A 22,664-nucleotide genomic window follows, 5' to 3' on the forward strand; every position below is an offset into this window, starting at 1 on the left:
CAAGATCTCTCCTCATTACTATTCTCCTCGTGCTGGGATAATACAGCGGTGACCATCAAGTCCTCTCACCTCCCACTCCTAGACTTCCAGTTCTATTCCAGCCGTTTTCTTTGACATCCTAATCCTGGATGCAGTTATTTCCTGGGAGGGCTTCACTCTTGCGTTACGAAATCCCACCACCTTACTCTGTGGTTTGCCCAACATCCTACTTTGCAGCTTCAACTAAACCTGTTGACTCAAAGCCTCTTTACTTTCTTCCTTCTCACCAGTCTCCTGCCATTGCTTCCTTCTCCTGTGTCGTGTCACGTGTACAATCTAATGCCAAGCCACTTTCTCGACAATGTCTTCAGACTGGCTCTGTTCTCACACATCTCCCTGGGAACACCCAGCTGTGGACAGTCTGCTCAGGTAGTCTTGATTGCACTAGCTGCAGATGGCCCAGACTTGAGCTCCATGGAGTGGATTACAAGTCACCGGACCCATCCTGGTTTCCGGGTGTTTTCATTCTCTCAGTGTCTCTTTCTGAAGAGGTTATCCACCCAAGACCTGCTGGTGTGCTGCAGTTTCACACACTCGTTTCCTGTTACTCCGGGACCTGGCATGTGTGCGTACAGCTACTCGTGTTCCGGGTCACCCAGCCATGTTTTAGCTCTTTCAACCAGTCATCAAATGGCTGTGCTTCTTCGAACAGTGTCTTCCTGGAGGGTAACCCCTCTCTAGGAGGTGTAACTCATTTCCTCAAAGCTTGTATAGAGGGCAGATAACATCAGTGACCTTCAGCCTTATTTTGACTTTAGGCTTCAATGGGACAGCTAAAGATGACCTTTTAGGCAAATGTGAAGCCATTCAGAAGCGTCTTGCCTCGCATAGACAAGGTAGAATGACTAAGGCACTGTGCATACTCCTGTATGAGTCTGCTCATTCTGAGGATTGAGAGATTGTTTTTATAGGACAACTATATGCCAACGGATTGGACAAGCTGGGCAAAATGGATACATTTCTAGAAAGACACAATCTTCCAAAACTGAGTCAGGAAGAATCAGAAAATCTGAATAGACAGGTATGGCTAAAGAAATTGAAACAGTAATCAAAAAACTCCCAATAAACCTGGACCAGATGGCTTCACAGGTAAATTTTACCAAACATTCAGAGAAAAACAAACACCTATCCTTCTCAAACTATTCCAGAAAAATCAAGAGGAGGAAAGACTCTGAAGCTCATTTTACTAGGCCAGGATTATCTTTATTCCAAAACAAAATAAAGACACTACAGATGGAGTGGGAGGACATCATGCTAAGTGAAGTAAGCCAGTCAAAGACAAATGCCATATGATCTCACTCATATGCAGAATCTAATGAAACACTGAACTGACAAGGAAAGTGGGGACAGACCCATAGACAGAGAGCAGGATGACAGCTAGTGGAGGAGGGGAGGGGAGGTGGTGGAGGGGCGGAGCAAAAAGGAAAAAGGACTCGTGGACATGGACAAAGTGTGGTGATTGCTGAAGGGGAGGGGGTGTAAGGGGAATAAATGGTAATGGGAAAATTTAATAAGATATTTAAAAAGACACTACAAAGAAAGAAAATTATAGGCCAATATCCCTGATGAACCTAGGTGCTGAAATCTGCAACAAAATATTTTTAGCAATGCCTTAAAGAGACAATACATCATGATAAATCCCCGGGATTTATCCTGGGGATGCAAAGTTGGTATAGTATCTTCAAATCCATAAACGTGGTACACTACAAATAAAATGAAGGCTAGAAATCAGATGATCCTATCAAAAGATGTAGAAAAATCATTTAATAAAATCCAGCACCCACTTATGTTAAAAACTCAGCAAAATGAGAATAGAGAGAACATACCTCCATGCAATAAAGGCCACATGTGAGAGACCCGCAGCCAGCATCATCCTCAATGGGCAAAAACTAAAAGTTTTGCTTAAGATCAGAAACAAGACAGGGATGTTCACTTTTACCACTCTTATTCAACACAGTGCTGGAAGTCCTAGCCACAGCAATTGAACAGGAAGAAAAAATGAAAGACATCCAAATTGGAAAGAAGGAAGTAAAACTGTCATTACTTGCGGATGACATGATACTGTATATAGTGAACCCTGCAGATTCCACCAAAAAACTGCTCAAACTGATAAATGAATTCAGTAAAGTAGCAGGATAAAAAATAAATATCCAGAATCAGTTGCATTTTTATACACCAATAATGAACTAACAGAAAGAAAAACTAAAAAAAAAGTCCCATTTACAATTGTGTCAAAAAATACCTTGGGCCCTGGCTGGTGTAGCTCAGTGGATTGGGTGCAGGCCTGCGAACCACACGATCGCAGTTCGATTCCCAGTCAGGGCACATGCCTGGGTTGCAGGCCAGTTCCCGGTTCCCGGTTCCTGGCAGGGGATGAATGAGAGGCAACCATACATTGATCTCTCTCTCTCTCTCTCTCTCTCCCTCTCCCTCTCTCCTTCCCTTCCTCTCTAAGATAAATAAATAAAATCTTTAAAAAAATACCTTGGGATAAATTTAATGAAGGATGTAACAGATCTGTACTCAGAAAATTATAAGTCACTGAAGAAAGAAATTGAAGATCGAAATAGAAGCATATACCGTGGAAAGTATAGGAAGAATTAACATCATTGAAATGTCTGTGCTACCCAAAGCGATCTATAGATTCAGCACAATGCCTATCAAGATACCAATGGTGTATTTCACAGAACTAGAACAAATATTCCAAAAATCTATATGAAAACATGAAAGACCCCAAATGATAACTGCAATCTGGAGAAAGAAAAAAGAACTTACTTCACTTAGCATAGAAAGAATAATGCTATCTGATCTCAAACTATACTACAAAGCTATGGTAATCAAAATATAGTGGCATTGGCATTAAAAGAGACATGTGGATAATGGGACAGAAAAGATCCCAGAAATAAACCCATGCCTTTATGGTCAATTAATATTTGACACAGGAGGCAAAAACACACACTGGTGTAAGAACAGTCTATTCAATAAATGGTATTGGAAAAGTTGGACAGCTATGCACACACACAAAAAGAAATTAGACCACCTTCTTACAATATACACAAGAATCAAATCAAAATGGATTAAAGATGTAAATGTTAAAATCAAAACCATAAGCATCCTAGAAGAAGACATAGATAGTAAAATCTTGGACATTTCCCTTAGCAAATTTTTTCCTGATTTTTGCCTTGGGCAAAGGAAGCCAAAGAAAATAAACAAATGGAACTACGTCAAACTGTAAAGTTCTTGCACGGTAAAAGAAATAATCAACAAAATGAAAGACAGCCTATTGAATAGGAGAACATATTCGCCAATGATACACCTAATAAGGGGTTAACACCCAAAATTTATAAAGAACTTACACAACTCAATACTAAGAAAACAAACAATCCCATTAAAAATGGGCAAAGGACCTGAATAGACATTTCTCCAAAGAGGACATACAGGTGGCCAATAGACATGAAAAGATACTCAACATCACTAATCATCAGAGAAATGCAAATTAAAATCACAATGAGATATCACTTCACACCTTTCAGAATGGCTCTCATCAGTAAATCAACAAACGAGTATTGGAGAGGATGTGGGGAAAAGGGAACCCTTTTGCTCTATTGGTGGGAATGCAGCCTGGTGCAGCCACTGTGGAAAGCAGTACAGAAATACCTCAAAAAATTAAAAATGGAACTGCCTTATTACACAGTGTTTCCACACCTGGAAATATATCCACAGAAACCCAGAACACTAATCCCCCAAATATATGCACCCCTATGGTCATAACAGTGTTACTTACAATTGCCAAGATTTGGAAGCAGCCCAAGTGCCCATCAGTAGGTGAGTGGATAAAAAGCGATAGTACATTTACACAATGAAATACTACTCAGCTGTGAAAAAGAAGGAAATCTTAACGTTTTGCGACAGCGAGTACAGACTTGGAGAGTATTATGCTCAGTGAATGAAGTAGTAGAAATTACCATGTGATTTCACTTACATGTGGAATCTAATGAACAAAGCAACGAAATAGAAACAGACTCATAGATGCAGAGAACAGACTTGCTTCTGTCAGGGGGTGGGGGGTTGGGGAGCTGGGTGAAAATGGTGAAGGGGATTAAGCACAAAGATGAAACACAAAACCCCCAAACCAAACTCGTAGACACAGACAACAGTACGGTGATTACCAGTGGGAAAGTGGTGTGCGGGGAGATGGAGGAGTATAATAGGGGGATAAACAGTGAGGGAAGGAGATTGACATGGGTGGTGAACACACAATACAGTGTACAGGTAATGTGTCATAGACCTGTACCCCTGAAACCTCATTAACCAATGTTACCCTAATAAATTCAATAAGAAATAAAAATACTAAGAACCTACCTCAGTTAAAAAAAGAGTTTTGTTGTTCTAGAAGCTTCTTACATTGAGATGCTGGGAAATGCATGTACAGTTCTCCCTCCCCTGGGACTGTAGCTGTCATTTGGGGTCAGGTGTATGGGCAGCTGTAGTATTGGACCTTTTGTGGTAATTCAATTAGTACCATGGCTGGAACATCAGCCTAGGGTTCAAAAAAGCAACACTGGTATTCAAGACATGAACTAATCAGAATTGTCATCAATGAACGCTTGTATTAAACAAAACACATTTTGAAGAATGTCCAAATATAGATGAGTAAATAAAGATGTCAATTTTAAGTCTTTTTGTGTAGCAGTGACGTTTGCTCTGTTATTAGCTGTTTCTGGAATACAGGCTTTCATTGTGTGGCCATTAAGGAATCCATCAAAATTTCATATCGCTGGCGTGGGGCCCATTGTCCGTGGTTGCCATCTGGCCCGGCCTGGGGCTGCGTGCGATTATTTCATGTGGCACTCCCCAGCCCTCCTCCCTACCTCTGCCGGGTTCGCTCTCCTTTCCCTCCTTTCCCTCCGGCTTCTCTGTCTTCTGACTCCATTCTCTGCTCCAGGATGTGGGATAACAGACATGATTCTGTGAGGGGAGGAAAATACTCATTAACGCTGGCTTTTGGGTTTTCCTCCCCGGACTCCTGCCACTCCACCAAGACATTAGTCAGGTCTGTCATGTGCGGCCAGAGGCTCTCAGAGGGTCTTTCCACCGCCGAGGTACCATCTTTCTGATCTGAGACTCTTGTTTCTGAATCGTGGCTGGAGAGGCATTGAGGCCAATTTGCTCTCTCTGCTCCGTCTCCTTTCCCCAGCTGTCACCGTGTGGGGGCCCAGCAGCCAACCCCCCCCCCCCCCGCCCTGCTTCCACCGCATGGCACCTGCTGTTTTTTGCAGAAGGTCGAAATCTCCCTCCTCAGCTGTGTGCTTTGAGTCTCTGAATCAGAGTGAAAACTGAGGCCAGTTTCTCTCTTTTTTTAACCCCCCCCCTTTGCCATTAGTTGAGTGAAATGATTTTTTTTCTGTTACTCTCAAATGCTGGTGGTTGTGCGTGTCACACAGTGGGGAGGGCAGGGGAGGATGCGGAAAAGTTCCTGACCTCGGTGAAGAAGATTCAGTCTAGGCCAGAAGAGAGGACGAGCAGAATGGTGTCACCCCTGAACTGGTGGCTCAGATAATTGGTGTCAGAGATGTGGACGGAGAAAGGGATTTTAGTTGGGTCTGTCACATGCCCTGTGGAAGCAGTGGTGTTTGGGGAACGCGGTGGAGACACGTGGTTTGGGTTAAGATAGAGGCATGAAGGTGTTGGAGGATATTGAGTTCTTGTGTTTGGATAGAATGAAGGATTTGCATGTGAAAATCCGGAGCTGAAAGGCCTGAAGGTAGGTAGGAAGGAAGGCCTTACTCTGCAGGCCAAATGGACCTCTGCAAGGGTTTGAGCAGTGTTTTGTTTTGTTTTGTTTTTTAAGGAATGATAGGCATTGAAATGCACAGTAGATCAGAAGGAAATTAAGGTGGAGCAGTTAGGAGATTATTGAAGCCTCACATCTGCCACAAGTCTAGGGCTGGGGTGGAGAGGCTTATGTGGATTTAGAGGGACAAGGAAGGTTCACTGCCCTGTGCTGAGTGTGGGCAGCTGGGAGAGGGTTAGTATCGTGACTTCAATAGAGAAGTGAGGTGTGGCGGTTCAGGCTTGGGTGAGAGGGCGAGGTGGTTTTGGGTGCTGGCTTTATGGTGAAGGGGGGGGTGCTCAAGAGGGACTGCCTGGCTGGCAGCTGGATAGGTGGGACCCGAGGCTGGAGGGACGCCTGGGGGAAGGATGGGAGTGGCGAATTTAGAGCTACCTGCCCGGAGTCTGTACGTACATGGACAAAGTCGGGGAGGTGGAGAAGGAGCCCCAGGTCGGCGATCTGAGGGAGAGTTTGAAGAAGGGAGTGGCTGGCGGGTCAAGCTTCACGCAGTTTCGAGGAGGGTGAAGTAACCACCGTGGGGAAGCCTGCCAGGTTAACCCGAGCTCTCCCGCCGCCCACACAGCCTGCCCCACCCGGTTGCTCTGCTGGGATATGCTTCGTGGCTTTGCCTGAACGTTCAGGCGAAGATTTTTAGTGTGTTGTGACTGGCCGCCTGCCCGTAGTTATCTCCCTCTGCCCTGCAGTTCTCGGGCTGGAGGGCAGAATCCAGGCACAGCCTGAACTCTGAGCCGCACAGAACCCAGGCGCACGAGCTCCCTGGTGCTCGCGCTGCTGGGTGAGAGAGGGCTCATTGGGGCTGCGGAGGGGAGTCTCACAAATCTCGCCCAGTCGAGGCGATTACGTACGTTTGGCCTCTGACCACGCCCTATACTAGGAGCCGACTTTCTCCAGAAATGCAGATTATTCCATTTTGGAGCAGTTCGTTGTAGGATGGTAGAAAGTGGTGCCACGTAGTGAGTCCCAAATCTACGATAAGAGAGACTGTATATTCTACTGGGCACATTTTTCCACGGAAAGTCTATTTGCGTGGTCTAGTTAGCAAAACCGGTTTTCTAGGAGCACATCAGAAGCTCCTGCAGCGTCAAGAAGGCGGCAGACGGTGATGTTTCTTTTTAACATGCAGCTTTACTGGGGCAGAGGTGACAATTTTATCACAAAATAAAACTGTGAGATACTTGTGTTTTTCCATCTCACCAAATGTAGCCTGCTATTGTGTTTTTAAGCTGTTTTGCTGTATTTTTTTGCTGTACCTGGTTGTAGTCATTAAAAATAGAGGCCCCAGCGGCCCCTAGGGCTGTGGTTGGTGCAATGCAATAGCAGGAACATGACAGCAGGTGGCAACAGCACAGGGGCTGATTTCGCCTTGGTTTCCTTAGACTTCCAATAGAGAAAGAACCCAAGCATTTGGCCCTGTGAGGAGATGGGTAATGATTTAGTCTGGATTCTTCTTCTTTTAAGGAAGTCAAGACTCATAAGAGCCCTAGATACCTAACACGAGAACAGTGTTTATCTGAGACCACCTTAGCAAGACTCAGCGAGGGCACTTCTGGAAAATGTGGAAGCCCAGGTGCCAGCCCAGGGTTTCAAATCAGGATCTCCTAGAGGCAGGCCTGGGAACTCGACTGTGCCCAAGCACTGCGGGTGAACCGCCCCACCCCCCACCGCCCCCGACCACCGGCACTAAATTCTGAGTCTACCAGTGACAGCCCTTCCCAAGGCAGGAGTTGTGCTGGCCCTTGAGGGTACAGGGAGGAAATGTCCACACTCTCAAGCCACAGTGCCTGCTGGGGGCAGTCAGGTGGGTGGGGTGGGCCTGTCACTGTGTGGAGAGGCTGTTCCCTCCAGAGCAGCGGGTCATTGACTCCAGGGCAGTCAGTAGCTGTGGCTCTGAGGTGCATTTCTTCTTTAAAGAGAAGCTAGCGCTCCAGATCTCTGTTTTACATTAAGTATTTCCCAACTTGGACATGCTGGGTTGACCGAACGAAGCGCGCCTACAGGTTGGAGTCGGCCTGCGAACTATGAAATCTCCTTTGGGAAGTTAGGCCAGTGGCGGGTGGGGCAGGAAAAACACTCACTGGCCACGCCGCAACGTGAACACTGTGCGTGGACCTGAGTGCGAGGACCCGAGTGCGAGGTACAGTGAGGGCGGAGGGAGCCATCGGCCCTGCTTGAGCCGGGTCAGGCAGACTTGCTGAAGGTGACTTCTCAAGGTCACCAGGACTTTACCTGGGAAACAGAAGCTCATTCATTTGGGGGGCGGAGTCCTCCCTCTGTTATCCTAAGAAGATGCAAATGTGTGTTTTTATGTCTCAGAATGTCGGAATACTGTTAAAAAAAATTGCTCCCCGGGCTTCAACTTGTATTAGAAACAAACAATTCCAGTAAAGAGAAGTAAAATTATTTGGTCAAGGATCTTTTAAACAAATCTTTAGATGTGTTGTGGAGCTATCAGCTTATCTACTTTTCAGATACATAAACTGGAAGCTTTGCTGAAATCTGTTAAGGCACGAGAAAGAATCTAGGAGAAACGTTGTTACTGCAAGTTGTTTTAGCAAAACCGATGTCTTAGCCGTTCTGTCCTGGGGGCTGTAGTTAATTTAGAGCAGGAGTTCGTGGGGAGGGGCCCAGTGCCCACACCCCATGGCCCACTTTGTTACACCTGAAGTGTTTTCTGCTTTGAAAATGTCTAAGTAAAGTGAATTTTGCAAAAAGGCCATAAATGTACCTTAGAAAACTTAGTGTTGATTATTTAGATATGATGCAAAGGTGACACATTTAAAACCCAAACAGATCCAAATATATAAAAGTTGTTATAATATAATATTAAAACACTTCCGTGTATGAGGACGAGGGGCTGGAAATTGCACGTCCCACATTTAGGTCTATCCCTGTAAAATGATAGATAAGATTTTAAGCGAGGTACGCCAAGTACAGAAATTACTTTAATAAGCTTAACTTATGTTGAACTTCTTTCATGTATGAGGTATGAGATGCTATTTGCAGGCCCTTTGCAGCTCTCTTTTTAAAAGTCATTTGTAATGAATTTGGCCCTGGCTGGTGTAGCTCAGTGGATTGAGCACGGGCCTGTGAAGCAAGGAGTCGCTGGTTGGATTCCCAGTCAGGGCACATGCCTGGGTTGCAGGCCAGGTCCCCAGCAGGGGACACATGAGAGGCAACCACACATTGATGTTTCTTTCCCACTCTTTCTCCTTCCCTTCCCCCTCTCTAAAAATAAATACATAAAATATTTAACAAAAAAGTCATTTGTAATGAATTTGAATAAAGTGCACGAATTTCTAAGTTTACTATCCACTGAGTTTTTTTAGAACATATTTATTGAGATACAATGCACATACCACACAATTCACTTTTTTACAGTGTGCGGTTCATTGGTTCTGGGTGCACTCACAGTGTTGTACAACCATCACCGCTTTCTAACTTCGAAACATTTTTATCACTCAAAAGAATCTCCATACCCATCAGTGGTCACTCCCCATTCTTCCCTTTCTTTAACCCCTGCAAACCACAAGTCTACTTTCTGTTTCTATGGACTTGTCTGTTCTGTGCATTTCACGTAAATAGAATTATGTTGTACAATACATGGTCTTTTATGCATCTGTCTTTCACTTCACCTCATGTTTTCAAGTTTCATCTGGGTTGTAACGTGTCATTGCTTCATTCCATTTTATGGCTGACTGCTATTCTATTGTATGGTTATACCTTATTTTTAGTTATTCATCAGTGAATGAACATTTGGGCTATTTATTACTATTATTTTTTGGCTAATGTGAGTAATGCTGCTAGGGACATGCATGTACACATTTTTGTGAGGGCCCATGTTATTATTTCTTTTGGGTGTATGCATACCTCGGAGTAGAATTGTGACTCTCTTTGTGACCTAGCTTCATGGTTGGATGGAAGGAAGGCCGACTTGTGAGCACCAGAAGGACCCCATCAGAAATCATTTAGGGACCCCCTTTTGTAACAGGTCACCCCAACTCCATTCCTTACTACCAGTCTGACGCTGGAAAGTGCAGCACCTCTGAGACACCGGGGGTGTGACTATCAATTTGAAGTTCAAGTAAAATAAACAGACTCTCACCTGTGACACAGACCTACTGCTTCCCAAAACGAATGTTTCCCACAGCGGTGACTCTCACAATAATTCACAGAGAGATAAGCAGGTAATTGTTGAGACTTGCTAATGTGTGTGAGACGTTTCTGCAAAAAACAATGACGTCTCTTGACTCCTGAGAACCTGTGATTATGTCGAGCATTTGAACTATACTTAAAATAGCTCAATAATGGAGGTTCCCACCTACCTGTGCCGTGTGTGATAGTTATTGAAAAACTTCTCCATCTAGAAAGAAACAGTAATTTATGCCTGGACAAGGCCTCTGGTAGACCCTTTCCCCTTGGAATATTTTCCCCTCTTGTCTCCAACAGCATAAATTAGAGCATGAACCTGGGTTTATGGACAAAATGCGCTTTACATTTCACCCTCCGGAAGCAGTTTTTGTGATTGTAAACCAAACAAAGTATAGCTTAAAACTTGAGCACATTTTTGTGTGTGATGTGTTCAGTGAACTTTACTAGCTGCTAACGGGGCTCCGGTTGGGGTTCGAATCCTGATGAAACCTGGCACAGGCAGTGTGACCCTGGAGCAGTCTTCCTTTCTTCTCTCGTTATATTTCTTTCTTTCCCGTTGTTTCATTTCTGGCTTATTAATAATTGTGGTTTCGCAAAAAAAATCATTTGAGACTGTAAGCTAAAAGTTGGTAGTGGTAGAGGGAAGTGGCCACTTCTCCTAGACCAGAAGTTATGTTTAAAATCTGTTTTTTTTGCGCACCCCTTCCCCCCAAATCCAAGTGCAGCTGACATTTGAGCTAATGATGAGTGAGCAAGACTTTTGAATGCTTATAAAAACAGTGGGCTTTTCGTTATCCAGATACACAACTGGGAGCTTTGCTTTTTACTGGTTTTGTTTTTCCTTCGTGCCGTAAGACTTGTGGGCCTTTTCCAAGAGAAGGCGAAGTGGGAGATGTAACTCACCCTAGACGTGGAGACAAAGGGCTCAAGGGGGCCGTGGTGCAGGAGGCGCGTTTAGATTTCTGACCACTTACGAGACTTTTTGGATTCCATTTGGAACTCAGCGCTCTGTGCAATTCTGATTACCACTATCTTGGAAGACTGTGAGTTTGGCTTTGGTTTTGCGATCAAGTGATATTAGTATTGGCAAAGGTAGTCCTGGTATACTCTGGGATATTATGTAGTACCATGCCAGATTTTAAGAGAGGCCAGTGACTTGAGAATTATGCCACTTAAAGCAATGTTATTTGCTGAATATACAGTATCAGTCAACAAAGAACATGCTGTTATTCGGAGGGTTAACCACATTTTTGAGAGATGCCTGGGCTTGAAATGCCATTTTGACCACACATTTCAAAACAGGGTTAGAGTTTTAAAGAGGAATTTCCAAGCATTGCCACCTCTTACTTTTCATGTCCATAGCACCAAACCCTGTGCCAGGTATGTGCAGAAACATCTTTTATTACATGATTTTGGAATGAGTCAATAAATGAATGCTTTTTTAGTACCCTTCATAAAATTAGGATAGATTCTTTGAAAGGAAAGTTACAGTTTAGTATGTCCTTTAGTCTGGAAACACTTTCCCGTAGCTAGTCCGTAGTGGTGATAAGCGCTTCTCCTTGGAGTTCCACCCAAGAACACCCCCTTTTTGGAAAGGTGCGTAACTGGGGTGCCACACGTGTCCACGGCTCTCGCATGTTTTTGTCGTCGGGCCCGGGAGCAAATGAGGGTGAGTCCCCTCCGTGCAGTGGGAGGCTATTTTAACAAAGTGCTCTCAGGAACGGAGGCATGTTCTCCCACCAGAACACAACCAGTGTTCCCTCCCCTCACACACCTGAAATGTAACCATCAGTTTTGTCTTTTTCCCCCTCGGTTACATATTTGCAGTGCCAGTGTTCATAGGAAGACTAATTAGCTTTATCACAAGTGATCAGTATGCAGACGCCATCTTTTAGCCAATTAGAAGTTGGGTAAGAAGACTTCCCACCTTCGAGAGTGTGCCGTGTGGGCTGGGAGGGCCCGGAGTGCCGGGAGCTGGTGGCTAAGGTGCCTGTGAAGGTCGCTCAGTGCTTTCGCAGACGCTTTCATTGGGTTCTTGGTGCTGGTTACATGGGGAGCTGCTTACAGACCCAGGTCTGAGCTGCAGCAACTGGACCGCAACTCAGTTTCCGCCACGCGTGCGTGCGTGGGTGGGAGCGCCCACCACACTGGGTTGCTGTGAAGATGGAAGACACTTGTGCACAAGCCAAGAGTGGGTGTTGGTCATCATCGCCTGAGTGAGTCCCTGTGTCACAGCCTCGGAAACCGAGGCCTGGAGGGGTGAGGGGTGGTGTCTGTCACACAAGGAAGGAGGCTGAAGCTTTCGTTTTAGCCTCTCTGACTCCAAGTTCCTTTTTAAAAGATTTTTTAGCCCATTCTTATGGGAAGAACTGGCGTCTCTGACATGCTGAGTAACTTTTTCAGTTATTTTACTCTAGGAAAGGAAAGAGCTAGGAGGTAGACATTTATTCTACGTAAATCATGTTTACTTTTCATGTAGTGTTTTGGCCTGTGTGGCTGAGGAGACCTGCCAGGGCCACTGTGTCATAAACAGTGACACGGATAGAATTCCTCGTAAGGACTGGTCCTGTTTTGTGAGTCACAGGATCACAGAATGATTGCCTCAAAAATGGAGTTTAATGGAAGAAAGGAGACGGACGGTTTTAAAGACTGAGGAGAAAGCAAGGCAGGGCCTCTGGGGGCCGCCTGGGGCTTCCTGCCGTGGAAACAATGCCTCTTTCATTCAAAGCGAACACTCCGTTATCTCCTCGGATGGAAAACCAAGGCAGACCCACCTTTTATGAATCGTGTCATGGCAAGGTGCCTCTGTGCCATAGTGGCTTCTGATGGTGAATGTTCTTTGTGTTTTGCTTGTTTGTTTTGCATTACTTATGTCAAAGTGATTGGCATGACGATGATGGTATGTGTGTATCTTAAATAATCATGGCCTCGTAGCCAGTCCATCAGTGAATAAGAATCTTCATTTGGAATCAACTGTGAGCCCAGTGGAAGCTCGCTGCCTAGGTTTTGTCAGCAAAGGTCTCTTTGAAAACTAGCTCGGATGGGCACCCGGTTTGGCACTGTGATTCACCCAAAACCACGGTAGAGAGTGCCTTTGGGATTCTAGGTGTCTTTCAAATGGCGCCTTAACAGGAGCTGAACAATTCAATCAAGACGAGCGCCTGCTGACTTGCATTGTGGGTGGTTTGCTGATAACCCATCTGGTATGAAGTGGTCTTTGAGATGTTCCCAGAATGTTTGGGATTTTGTGGATTATGCGGTCAGAATTGGAACAGAGAGATGCAGCTTTAGAGAAACTTGCTGCTTATATTGGTGGGAAATCTCATCCAGCGAGAGGATTAAAATAAAACCATAAACAGAAGAGCAAAGGGTGTGAAGATGAGTCCTATTTGTTTATTAAATTGATACACCTCCTAGGAAAAGGAATGGCTCTTTTGAAACTCGAGGACTTGGCATTTATTGCCTATATATTTAGCTGACAGATATTTTCTCCCACAAAATATGCCCTTTGAAAGCTTTGCATCCAGGGCTTCTCTGGAGACTCCAGGTGGTGGGACAGGTTGGGCAGCCATGTTTGTGCATGTTTGCTGCCCTCGCCCTTCATATGCGTGGGAGAGCAATTATCACTTCACAGGCAGAGCCTTGGCCCTGGGGCTTCTTGGCTTTCTGGCCAACAGGGTGATGCCGCAGCACCCGAGGACATGTGGCTGGAAGAAGCGCTGGCCTCAACTGTATAGCCTGTAGTCTCTTTTTCTTTTTAGAGGGGTCACATATTTTCACCTGTCATTTGTGTGCTGTGAAGTTGGGAGAGCAAATATTTCTGTCCCTTTAAAATTAGGGGACAGAGCAGCAGGTTATCAGAAGTGCACAGAGTGGGATGGGTCTAGGATTAAATCACAGGTCTTCTCATCTGATAACCTCTCACGTTATGATTTTATTCAACTGGGTTAAAAAATATGGGAAGGGCCCTGGCTGGTGTCGCTGAGTGGATTGAGTGATGGCCTGCAAATCAAAAGGTTGCTGGTTCTATTCCCAGTCAGGGCACATGCCTGGGTTTCGGGCCAGGTCCCCAGTGTGGGGCACGTGAGAGGCAACCAGACATGGATGTTTCTCTCCCTCTCTCTCCCCCTTTTCCTCTCTAAAAAATACAATAAATAAAATCTTCTAAAAGATATGGAAAGGGTCAAGGAAGAGGAAAAACTCCAAGTATTTATAGAAGGCAAGGCATGGCTTTGACTCCACAGTGATTCCTCCTGTTTGTTGACTTCTGCTAACTCAGGTGGGCAACACATGATCTCACGTTCCCGTGACTCAGAGTCTCCTTGCCTCACACGGCAAATAACTCTCTAATGAGTAAGGTTTAGAGTGACTGAAAAATGCAGCGAGCAGTTGTTAGATTAGAACTGCTAGGCAAACACTTATTCTTTCAAAATTGTGGCGTTTCACTCAGCACATTCAATTCTTTAAAGTCAGGATAGGTTCCTCTTTTAAAGCATGATTTAATTTTTTGGAACAAAATGTCTTCCCTCTATTTTGAGGTCCTTTATAGATCTTTATCATTTTTGTAGTTTCTAGGAACTAGAAGGCTGTCTAGTGAATTTTGGTATAATCTGGGAACTCAGTTTCTTCTTTTAAGTAAAGGATGTTACATCTGGCAACACGGGACTTTGCGAAGACGACACTTTTATCTTCATTCTACAGATGGAGACTGACAGCTAGTTATACCAGCTAACATTTGCCAACGCTCCTCCTGCGTCTGGCAAGGGCCAGCTGCTTCCTATGCACGGTCTCATTCAGTTCTCAGAGTGACTCAGTGGGATAGGTACCTGGTATGCCACTGCACCCACGGAAGAATTAAGAGGTTGAGCATCTTGTTTGGAGTTACAGGTAGGAAGTGGCACAGCCCAGATCCACGGGCTCCACACCCCGGGCCTGTCCTCACCCAGTAATTAATTTTTCATGCCATGCTGAGTGTTAAGAAATGTGGCCCAGGCAGCCGCTACAGACTGACAAGCCCTGCTATAAATTTAGGCTTTTTTTTGGGGGGGCTTAAAACTTATGGAAAACCATTTTTGTCTTAGTTCCTTACAAAGGGGGTCTTAGGTGAGTTGACATCTATATGGCTCTATAAATTGCTAATTGAGAATTTCATTTTACCATCACTTGTTTTGACTTGTTGAGGTTGAGGTAGCTAGTACATACAGTAGGAACATTTTTTTAATGTTCATGAAAACGTCCAGAGAAACTCTTAAAACATTTGAAGAGAACTTTTCATTTTCCTGAAGTCGAGCGGGCCACACCCTGCCTCTCCCTGTCCTTCGCGTGCACACATGGTCACTGTGCACGAAGACACACGTCTCTTTGTCCAGGAAAACCGGAGACACGAAATGGAACGTTTTTATTTACCAAGTTACCGTTTTATACCCTTTACAGTGATGGATTATTTCTGAAGGCATATTGCATGGTAAAATATGCTGATTTGGGTTTAAAAAAGAAAACTAAATACAGATTAAACATGATTTATTTATTTACTTACTTACTTTAGTTTTCACATAGTTGATGCAGTTGAGACAGTCTTACCTGAGTGCTTGTAAAGTGCTTTGGTTTTTTCCTGTTGCATGTGGATGGTTCTGTAACTTTCTAGAAAGTTAAACTTTCTGAGCCTCAATCTTCTTACTGGTGACAGGAGAATAATAATGATTATTAAATTTAAGGATTGTGTGGATTTTTATAGATAATGAGGAAAATTACCTAGGATAAAAAATGGTAGCTCCCTATTTCTTTATCTTTTAGATGTAGGAGATAACAGGAAATTGACCTAAATTTGGGAGAGTCTAATCTCTTTTGAATGTTTTTTAAAAAATATCAATTTGTATATCTATGACATAAGATATACCTGTGCCTATTACAGAAAAGAATAGCAAAAACAGAAACATTAAAATTAGCTATTAGCCCTGGCTGGTGTGACTCAGTGGATTGAGTGCCTGCTTGAGAACCAAAGGGTCTCGGGTTCGATTCCCAGTCAGGGTACATGTCTGGGTTGCAGGCCAGGTCAGGTCCCCAGTATGGGGCGCACGAGAGGCAACCACACATTGTTCCTTTCCCTCTCTTTTCCCTCTGTCTAAAATAGTCTTTAAAAAAGAAAAAATTAAATTAACCATAATTCTACCACTTAGAAATTATTACTGTATTTCATATTTACTTATATAATACATACTTATAGAGTTATAGTAATTGAGGTCGTACTCATGTTATTTCATAAGTTGCTTTATAATGAATATATTAAGGATTCTTTACAAGTAAACCTTTCATGACATGGGTGTAATTTCATGTAGTTTTCTGTTTCATGGTGATATCATAACATAATCAACTTCTTTTTGTCGTGCATTCAGAGGGTTTGCAATTGTTGCTGTTATACATAATGCTGAGAAGCAACTCCTCCACTTGCGTCTTGTGTCCCTGCCTTGTTTTCTTAGTGTAAATTCCTAGGTCTGTACGTCGTGTGTCTGAAAGGACACATGTTTAATCCTGTAGGTACGTGTCACAAATTGCCTTCTCGATCTGTTTGATCATTTTATTTTTAAATGAAATTTCATTTTTTTAAAGATATATATATTTATTTATTGTTAGACAGAGGAGAAGGGAGGGAGAAAGAGAGGGAGAGAAACATCAGTGTGTGGTTGCCTCTCACATGTCTCCTAACCGGGAACTGGCCCGCAACCCAGGCATGTGCCCTGACTGGGAATCAAACCAGCGACCCTGTGGTTCACAGGCTGGCCCTCAACCCACTGAGCCACACCAGCCAGGGCTGTTTTATCATTTTATACAACCTCCAGTGTTGTACAGAGCATGCCAGATCCCCATGTTCTCAAAATACAGCCTATTATTTAAAATTCTTTGTTTACTTTTTATAGTCTTCTTTCTAAACAGATAAATAGGGCCTGGTGTTATGTCAGAATATTTAGATTTAGGTAAGTATATGTGTATAAGAGTAGATTAATAGTTTGATATCTGGAGGAGGGTAGCCTAAAATCAACTGTGACTTTGCCTTTCTATAGTTTTGGGGGGAGAAATGAAACTTTCTGGGTAGTTGAGTTTTCTGAATAGCTCTGAATATCCCATTATTTCTATTTTATTAGTTAACATTGCAAAACAACTCGACTTTGTCCGTATGGTGCAGAGGTGTTCCTTGGAGGGCTAATTATTAGAGCGTGTGGTCAGAGTGTTAACTTGAAGTCAGTGAATGTATGAGGGTGAGCACATCGTGCCGTGGACGACCCTCGGGTTTTCCACTGCACGGCATCTTGGCCATTACAAGCTCGTGAGTAGGTGCTATTTTCTGTTTCAGGTGAGTAGACTGGAGTTCAGAAAGGTTATTTCACTTGGTTAAGACCACACAGGTGTTAGGTAATTAGAGTGGGATTCGGATGTAGTTTTGTCTGAGTTGGGCCTTATCTCTTTTCACTGCATCACTTGCTACAAATCCGCCCTCTTGATTGGCCGGTCCAGGAATGTTGGCTGTCCCTCTTTGGTTCTCTCCCTGTATTTGTATTTGCATGGCCTCATTTTCTTCTAAACCACTGCTACTGATCTGCATTGATTTGGAAATATAGTTGCTAGATTGTTTCACTGGAGGACAATTAAGTACTGGTGGCTGTGAGTGGCTTGCCTGTGTTTAGAGAAGATGGGCTTCAGTGTGTGCTTTGATGTTCCTGGGACTATTGAAGCTCTTTGGCTTTGGATAGCAGTTCCCAGGTGAGTGAGATATTACCGTGTTTCTTTGGTCGGGACCAGTGATCACCCCAAGTTTGCATTAAAACTGTTTGGGGAAAACGGAAGAGTTTGTGCTACACAGGTTACCTGAGACCCTCTGTGGGCCACTCAAGGTCCCTTCCCTGCCAAAGGTACCATTCGGTTTGGTTTTACCATGGTTTTAAACTTTGTATCTACTTACGTGGCTGTGAATTTCTTGAGTGAAGAACTGCCTTGTTTTTTAAGCTCTCCACCTAGTACCTTAGTTAAGTGCCCATAACAGAGACTCGGGTAGACGCTGAATTCACGCAGCAGCGTCTCCCTTCTGCAGGTTAGTGCCATGTGCAGAAGAGGGTCTTCTACTTGCCCCTGCTTTCTGTGCCACCTCCTGGCCTCAGCTCCTGTTTGGGTTTATAGAGCCAGCTCATGAGAAACTGACTTTAATTCTCCAGTGAACCACTGTTTTGTCGGTTAACAGACAGTATGCCTAACTAGAGCTATGTTGGACATCGTGGGGAAGATACAGAGACATACTCTCCTGTAGGGGTCCCAGGTGGATGGTAGAGTTAGCCGTGGTAAGGACAGGGGTCGGGGAGGGCACTGTAGCTCACCTGGGATTTCAGATGGATTATTTCCAAGATCCTATTTTCTTGGGAAGTGGCAGGTGGAACAAGGACTCCTGCCCACACCCTTAGCTGGGGACCCCACCCCAAGAGTTGTTCTTGGGGCAGTGTTTTCCCCACTGTTTTCTCTGCATCTGTTTCTTCTATGGAACCCCCTTCCTTCCCATCTACTGGAGATTTTTCCAGTTAGTATATAATAGCCTTAAGTAGGGAGTTCTCTGCTTAAAGTTCTTACCCTCTACCTTCTCTGCTTTTTGCCCGTCTGTGTCGGGATTTAACGGTCTTCTGTCTGGGATGTTTTTGTAAATAGCTCTTTACACAAATCAGGGCCATTTCATGAACACATTTAATAAGGAGAAGTGTGTCCTCTGCTATTTAGCTTTGGTGTGAAACTTAAGGAATTTAAGGATGGAATTAAAATTAATTCTGTGCACATATAGTTGGTATATCAAGTTTCTGTCTTAATTTGTTTTTATTTACTCTTAGTAGAACAGCTCAGCTCACCCACAGGTTTTTTTACAGAAAGTCTGTCAAAATTTATCTTCAAACTTTTATCATCCATAAAATAGTTACATGACAGAAAATGCTCACTGTGGTTTTTTTCTGTTTATATTTTTTCATACTACAGTGGTTAACCTCTTTCTCTGAAACAGAACCGCATGCAATTTTTCATATGGAACAACTTTTGATATATGCACATTCTTTAATTATAACGTCAGATGCATATTAACCTGATACCTAATTTGACTTGCATATCATCCCCGATTTAAAATAAATTAATACCCAAATTTGTCTTTCAGGAGGTAACTGAGAAGAATTTTGAAACCAAGGATTTCCGAGCCTCTCTGGAGAATGGTGTTCTGCTGTGTGAGTAAGTGTTGAAAGCATCTGAAGAATAATTTGGAAGCAAAAGAGAGAGAGAGTGTGTGTGTGTGTATGTGTGTGTGCATGTGTGTTATGAAGTATCATCACTCCCCTCTCCATGGTTGCCATGGTCACAGATATGTTGTCTTGGTAGTGAAGCGAGATTTGATCCCTGGAAATCAACGCCCCACAGTGCCAGACAGTAGGAAGGGGTTCCCAGTCTCAGTGTCTAAACACAGCACTGGGGAAATGATGTGTTATTCTAAATTAGTAGACAAGAAAGATTCTGTTATTGCTTGATGGGCCAGTAGGGGTGGGGGGTTGAGGAGAAAACCTTCTTACATTGCACCAGCGATCACTTACTTTGATTATTCCAGTGTATGGAATTACCAGGATTAGAAGTTCGTAGAAAACTTTTCCTTCATCAATAAATAGCGGTGACTGTAGAACAAATGTAGGCAGTAGCAAATTTTCGCTTTAAGCTATAAGAGGAGTCACTACATTATCAGTTTGAGCCATGGACCATTCTTTTAATTACTGTATTATTGAGAGTCACATCCCAGGCTTTGGGATCTCTAAGTAAAATGGATATATGCCATGATCGATAGTGTGAGGACTACATTGTGTGTTTAGTGCAATGGTTTGTTTCTCAGTGGACGTGTAGAGCAGTTAGCCTACACAATGAGACCTTTTGCGGTAAGGGGCAGGCAGGATGTGAGGAGGAAGGTGGGAGGGTACAGGTTGCAGAAGTAGCCGGTAAGTTACAGGAATGCACTTGAGTGAGTCCGCACTCACATTTTTGAAAGCCCTGAAGCATCCCGGTCTAGATCCTCACCACATAGGTGTTGTATTTGTGGAATCTGACCCCAAGTGAGCACTGGGGGTGCATGTGCTTGAATTTAGATGATTTTGCTTACCCCCCTCAGGGGCAGTCGTTTGCAGCAAAGACAGAGTCAAAAGGCCTGGGTCTGATTCCTTGCTCCATTACTTTTTGGCATTTGAGCAAGTGACTTAACATCTGAGTCTTATTTTCTCACCTGTAAAGTGGAGGTCGGGGTATCTGACCTGCCTCCCTTCACAAGGTTGCAAAGTTCCACGAGACACATGCAACTTAATAGGTTCGCATAAGCTGTCAGACTTCGTAGAAATATAGATTGTTGCTAGGAAGATGGCCATGTAGAGAATAATGTCTGTCTTACCGGCCCTGTCGATAGGTGTTGAAACTTCTTTGTCTTAGAGACATTAAGTTGAGCCATATCAGCTGTCCACCGACTCAACCATTTGTGACCTACAGAAATGTCACTTTCATGGGGCTCCAGTTAGTATGTCGTAGGACAGGCATATGAAGGGGGCCACGGATAAAGTTTAAGGGATGTATCTTAACCTGTTCTGATGTCATCTTCAGAGCTGTTGTTGCCAGATGGTGTTTAAACTCGCTTTAGTGGGCGGTTTGAAAACTGTATGACTTAAATGTGTTCTCCTGGGTTCAGAAGCCGGAGGGACAGAAATGACTATCAGAGAGATGCATGCGATCTGAAAACTGCCTTTGCTCTGAGTATGGACCAGTGATTTTCAACCTTTTTCATTTCATGGAACACCAAAAAATATACTACATTTTTTGCTTAACTGACCAAAAAAATAAATATGATTTTGATGCAGCCACACTGGATGTCTGTTGTTGTATTGTCTATTGTTGTGTTGACTAAATAGTCAGGTATTATCGAATGTTTTAAACACTCAGCACACGTGTGCGTGTCTTATGGTATTGCAGTGTGCTGCAGCACGCTGATCTGAACTCCAAGGTATAGACTGTTTCACTTAGTAGTTTACAGTCAAATAACGTTGATGTCTGTGGTCAGCCCCACAGGGCAGGAGGGGGCAGGTGGGTTGTGTAGGAAGTGTGCCTGTGGGGCATGGGGCTGTTTTCAGATGTATGAGAACATTTAACCCACATGGGTGATCTTGTCACAGAAGTCGCTTTATAGTCATATACTTCCCGTGATGAACTGTTACTCACAACATGTTTTAGGGAATCCCCCCTTTGGGGACATTGCTTCCATAACCAGGTCATTAAACACATTTGATAGTGACATTTAGTTTTTTATTTAAAATGCACTTTATGCACCAGCCTGGGGTCCAAGTGACTTGAGGTGATTTCCGAAAGCTATAACCAGCCTGTTATCGGTAAAAATATTCAGAGTTGATGAAAAACTGTTTGGGCCACAAGCAGTACTGTTAAATAATTATATAAGTTGTACCTTAATGGTCACAACAAATATTCAGATGACTGTTTAGAGATATACTGAGGTTTTTTAAAAAGCTACTTTCATTCACAACTTCCAAAGGTCATTCTTAGCTCGTTTCCTAATGAAATACACCAGTTTGGGGTAGGGTGTGTTACCATAGCAGCCTAACCAAACCGTTTAGTACCCAGGGCTCTTTAAACGACTGTGTCCCGAAGGTGGTTTAAGGAAACAAGAAGCTGCAGTAATCAGCAGCTGTGGATCCCGTGGGATCGCAAAGTACTCATGATGTTTGCGTTAAAATAATCTTTGTCTTCATTGTGACTCACATTTAGAGCCACTGGTTAATGAAGGCATATTCATCTAAAGGTGTAGTGTTGGGAAAGAAGTCCAGGCAACCATATGCCGTACAAAACCGTGACTGAAGAAAGCTTTCCTGGCTGGTCTGCCTGCAGGCATCTTTGGTGGGTCACACCCACCTGAGTTATAATGAGTATGACGAAGGCAAAGTCAGTTGTTTGGAAGCCTGGTAGTAAACCTCAGAGTTTTCAATTAATGGTAGTGATTGTCAACTGTATGTTTTTGAGGTTATTTACCCATAAAAGATCTCAAGTTTTAGCTGAAATATGATTAGATATTTTTAAAATATGAATTCATTGACTTATAGGCCAAGGCTGACTTCTGTTTGGTTCACTGCCAGAAAAAGTTACCAACTATTCTGCAATGTAGGGTTGGCTTGTTGCCTAGTAAAAATCTTTAGGCATCTTAGTTCATTATCAGCACTGAAGAATTTTATTATTATTTTATTTAGTAATTTCAGCAGTCTTTTATCCTCTGATTGACCCTTTCGAGCTGGCATTCTGAAATAAAGTGAAGCGTTGGAACAAGTGAGCGTACCGGAACTCTCACGCACCTGGCGGTGTACCGACACTTGGATAGCCAGCGCTGGGCACAGACCCTGCACTGAGGTGTCACACAAGACGCACATCCGGGTAATGAGGGTATTGTAGACATGTATTGCCTTTTGATCTGATTGACTGCTGACATCCGCATCTCCCATTAACGTTGCCATGTCAGTTTGTTTGACTGACCCGGGATCTAAGGAGTGGAGGGCTGGGGAATACCAGCCTGGCTACAGTC

The 22,664-nt window shown here is 43.7% G+C and overlaps 1 protein-coding gene across 11 annotated transcripts in view; it reads left to right on the forward strand.

Annotated features, from left to right (window-relative positions):
• Nucleotides 1–22,664, forward strand: part of LMO7 (LIM domain 7) — a 212,732-nt gene that overhangs the window by 52,371 nt on the left and 137,697 nt on the right. For all 11 annotated transcript variants that reach the window (XM_037059350.1, XM_037059351.1, XM_037059353.1 and 8 more), the window contains one exon: nt 19,218–19,288. In XM_037059350.1, coding sequence (XP_036915245.1) covers nt 19,218–19,288 — 71 coding nt within the window. The remainder of the gene's footprint in view (nt 1–19,217; nt 19,289–22,664) is intronic.

The sequence above is a fragment of the Sturnira hondurensis genome, unplaced genomic scaffold (assembly GCF_014824575.4).
Source record: "Sturnira hondurensis isolate 20B ecotype Veracruz unplaced genomic scaffold, ASM1482457v3 Scaffold0010812, whole genome shotgun sequence".
In the NCBI taxonomy this organism is placed as follows: Eukaryota; Metazoa; Chordata; class Mammalia; order Chiroptera; family Phyllostomidae; genus Sturnira; species Sturnira hondurensis.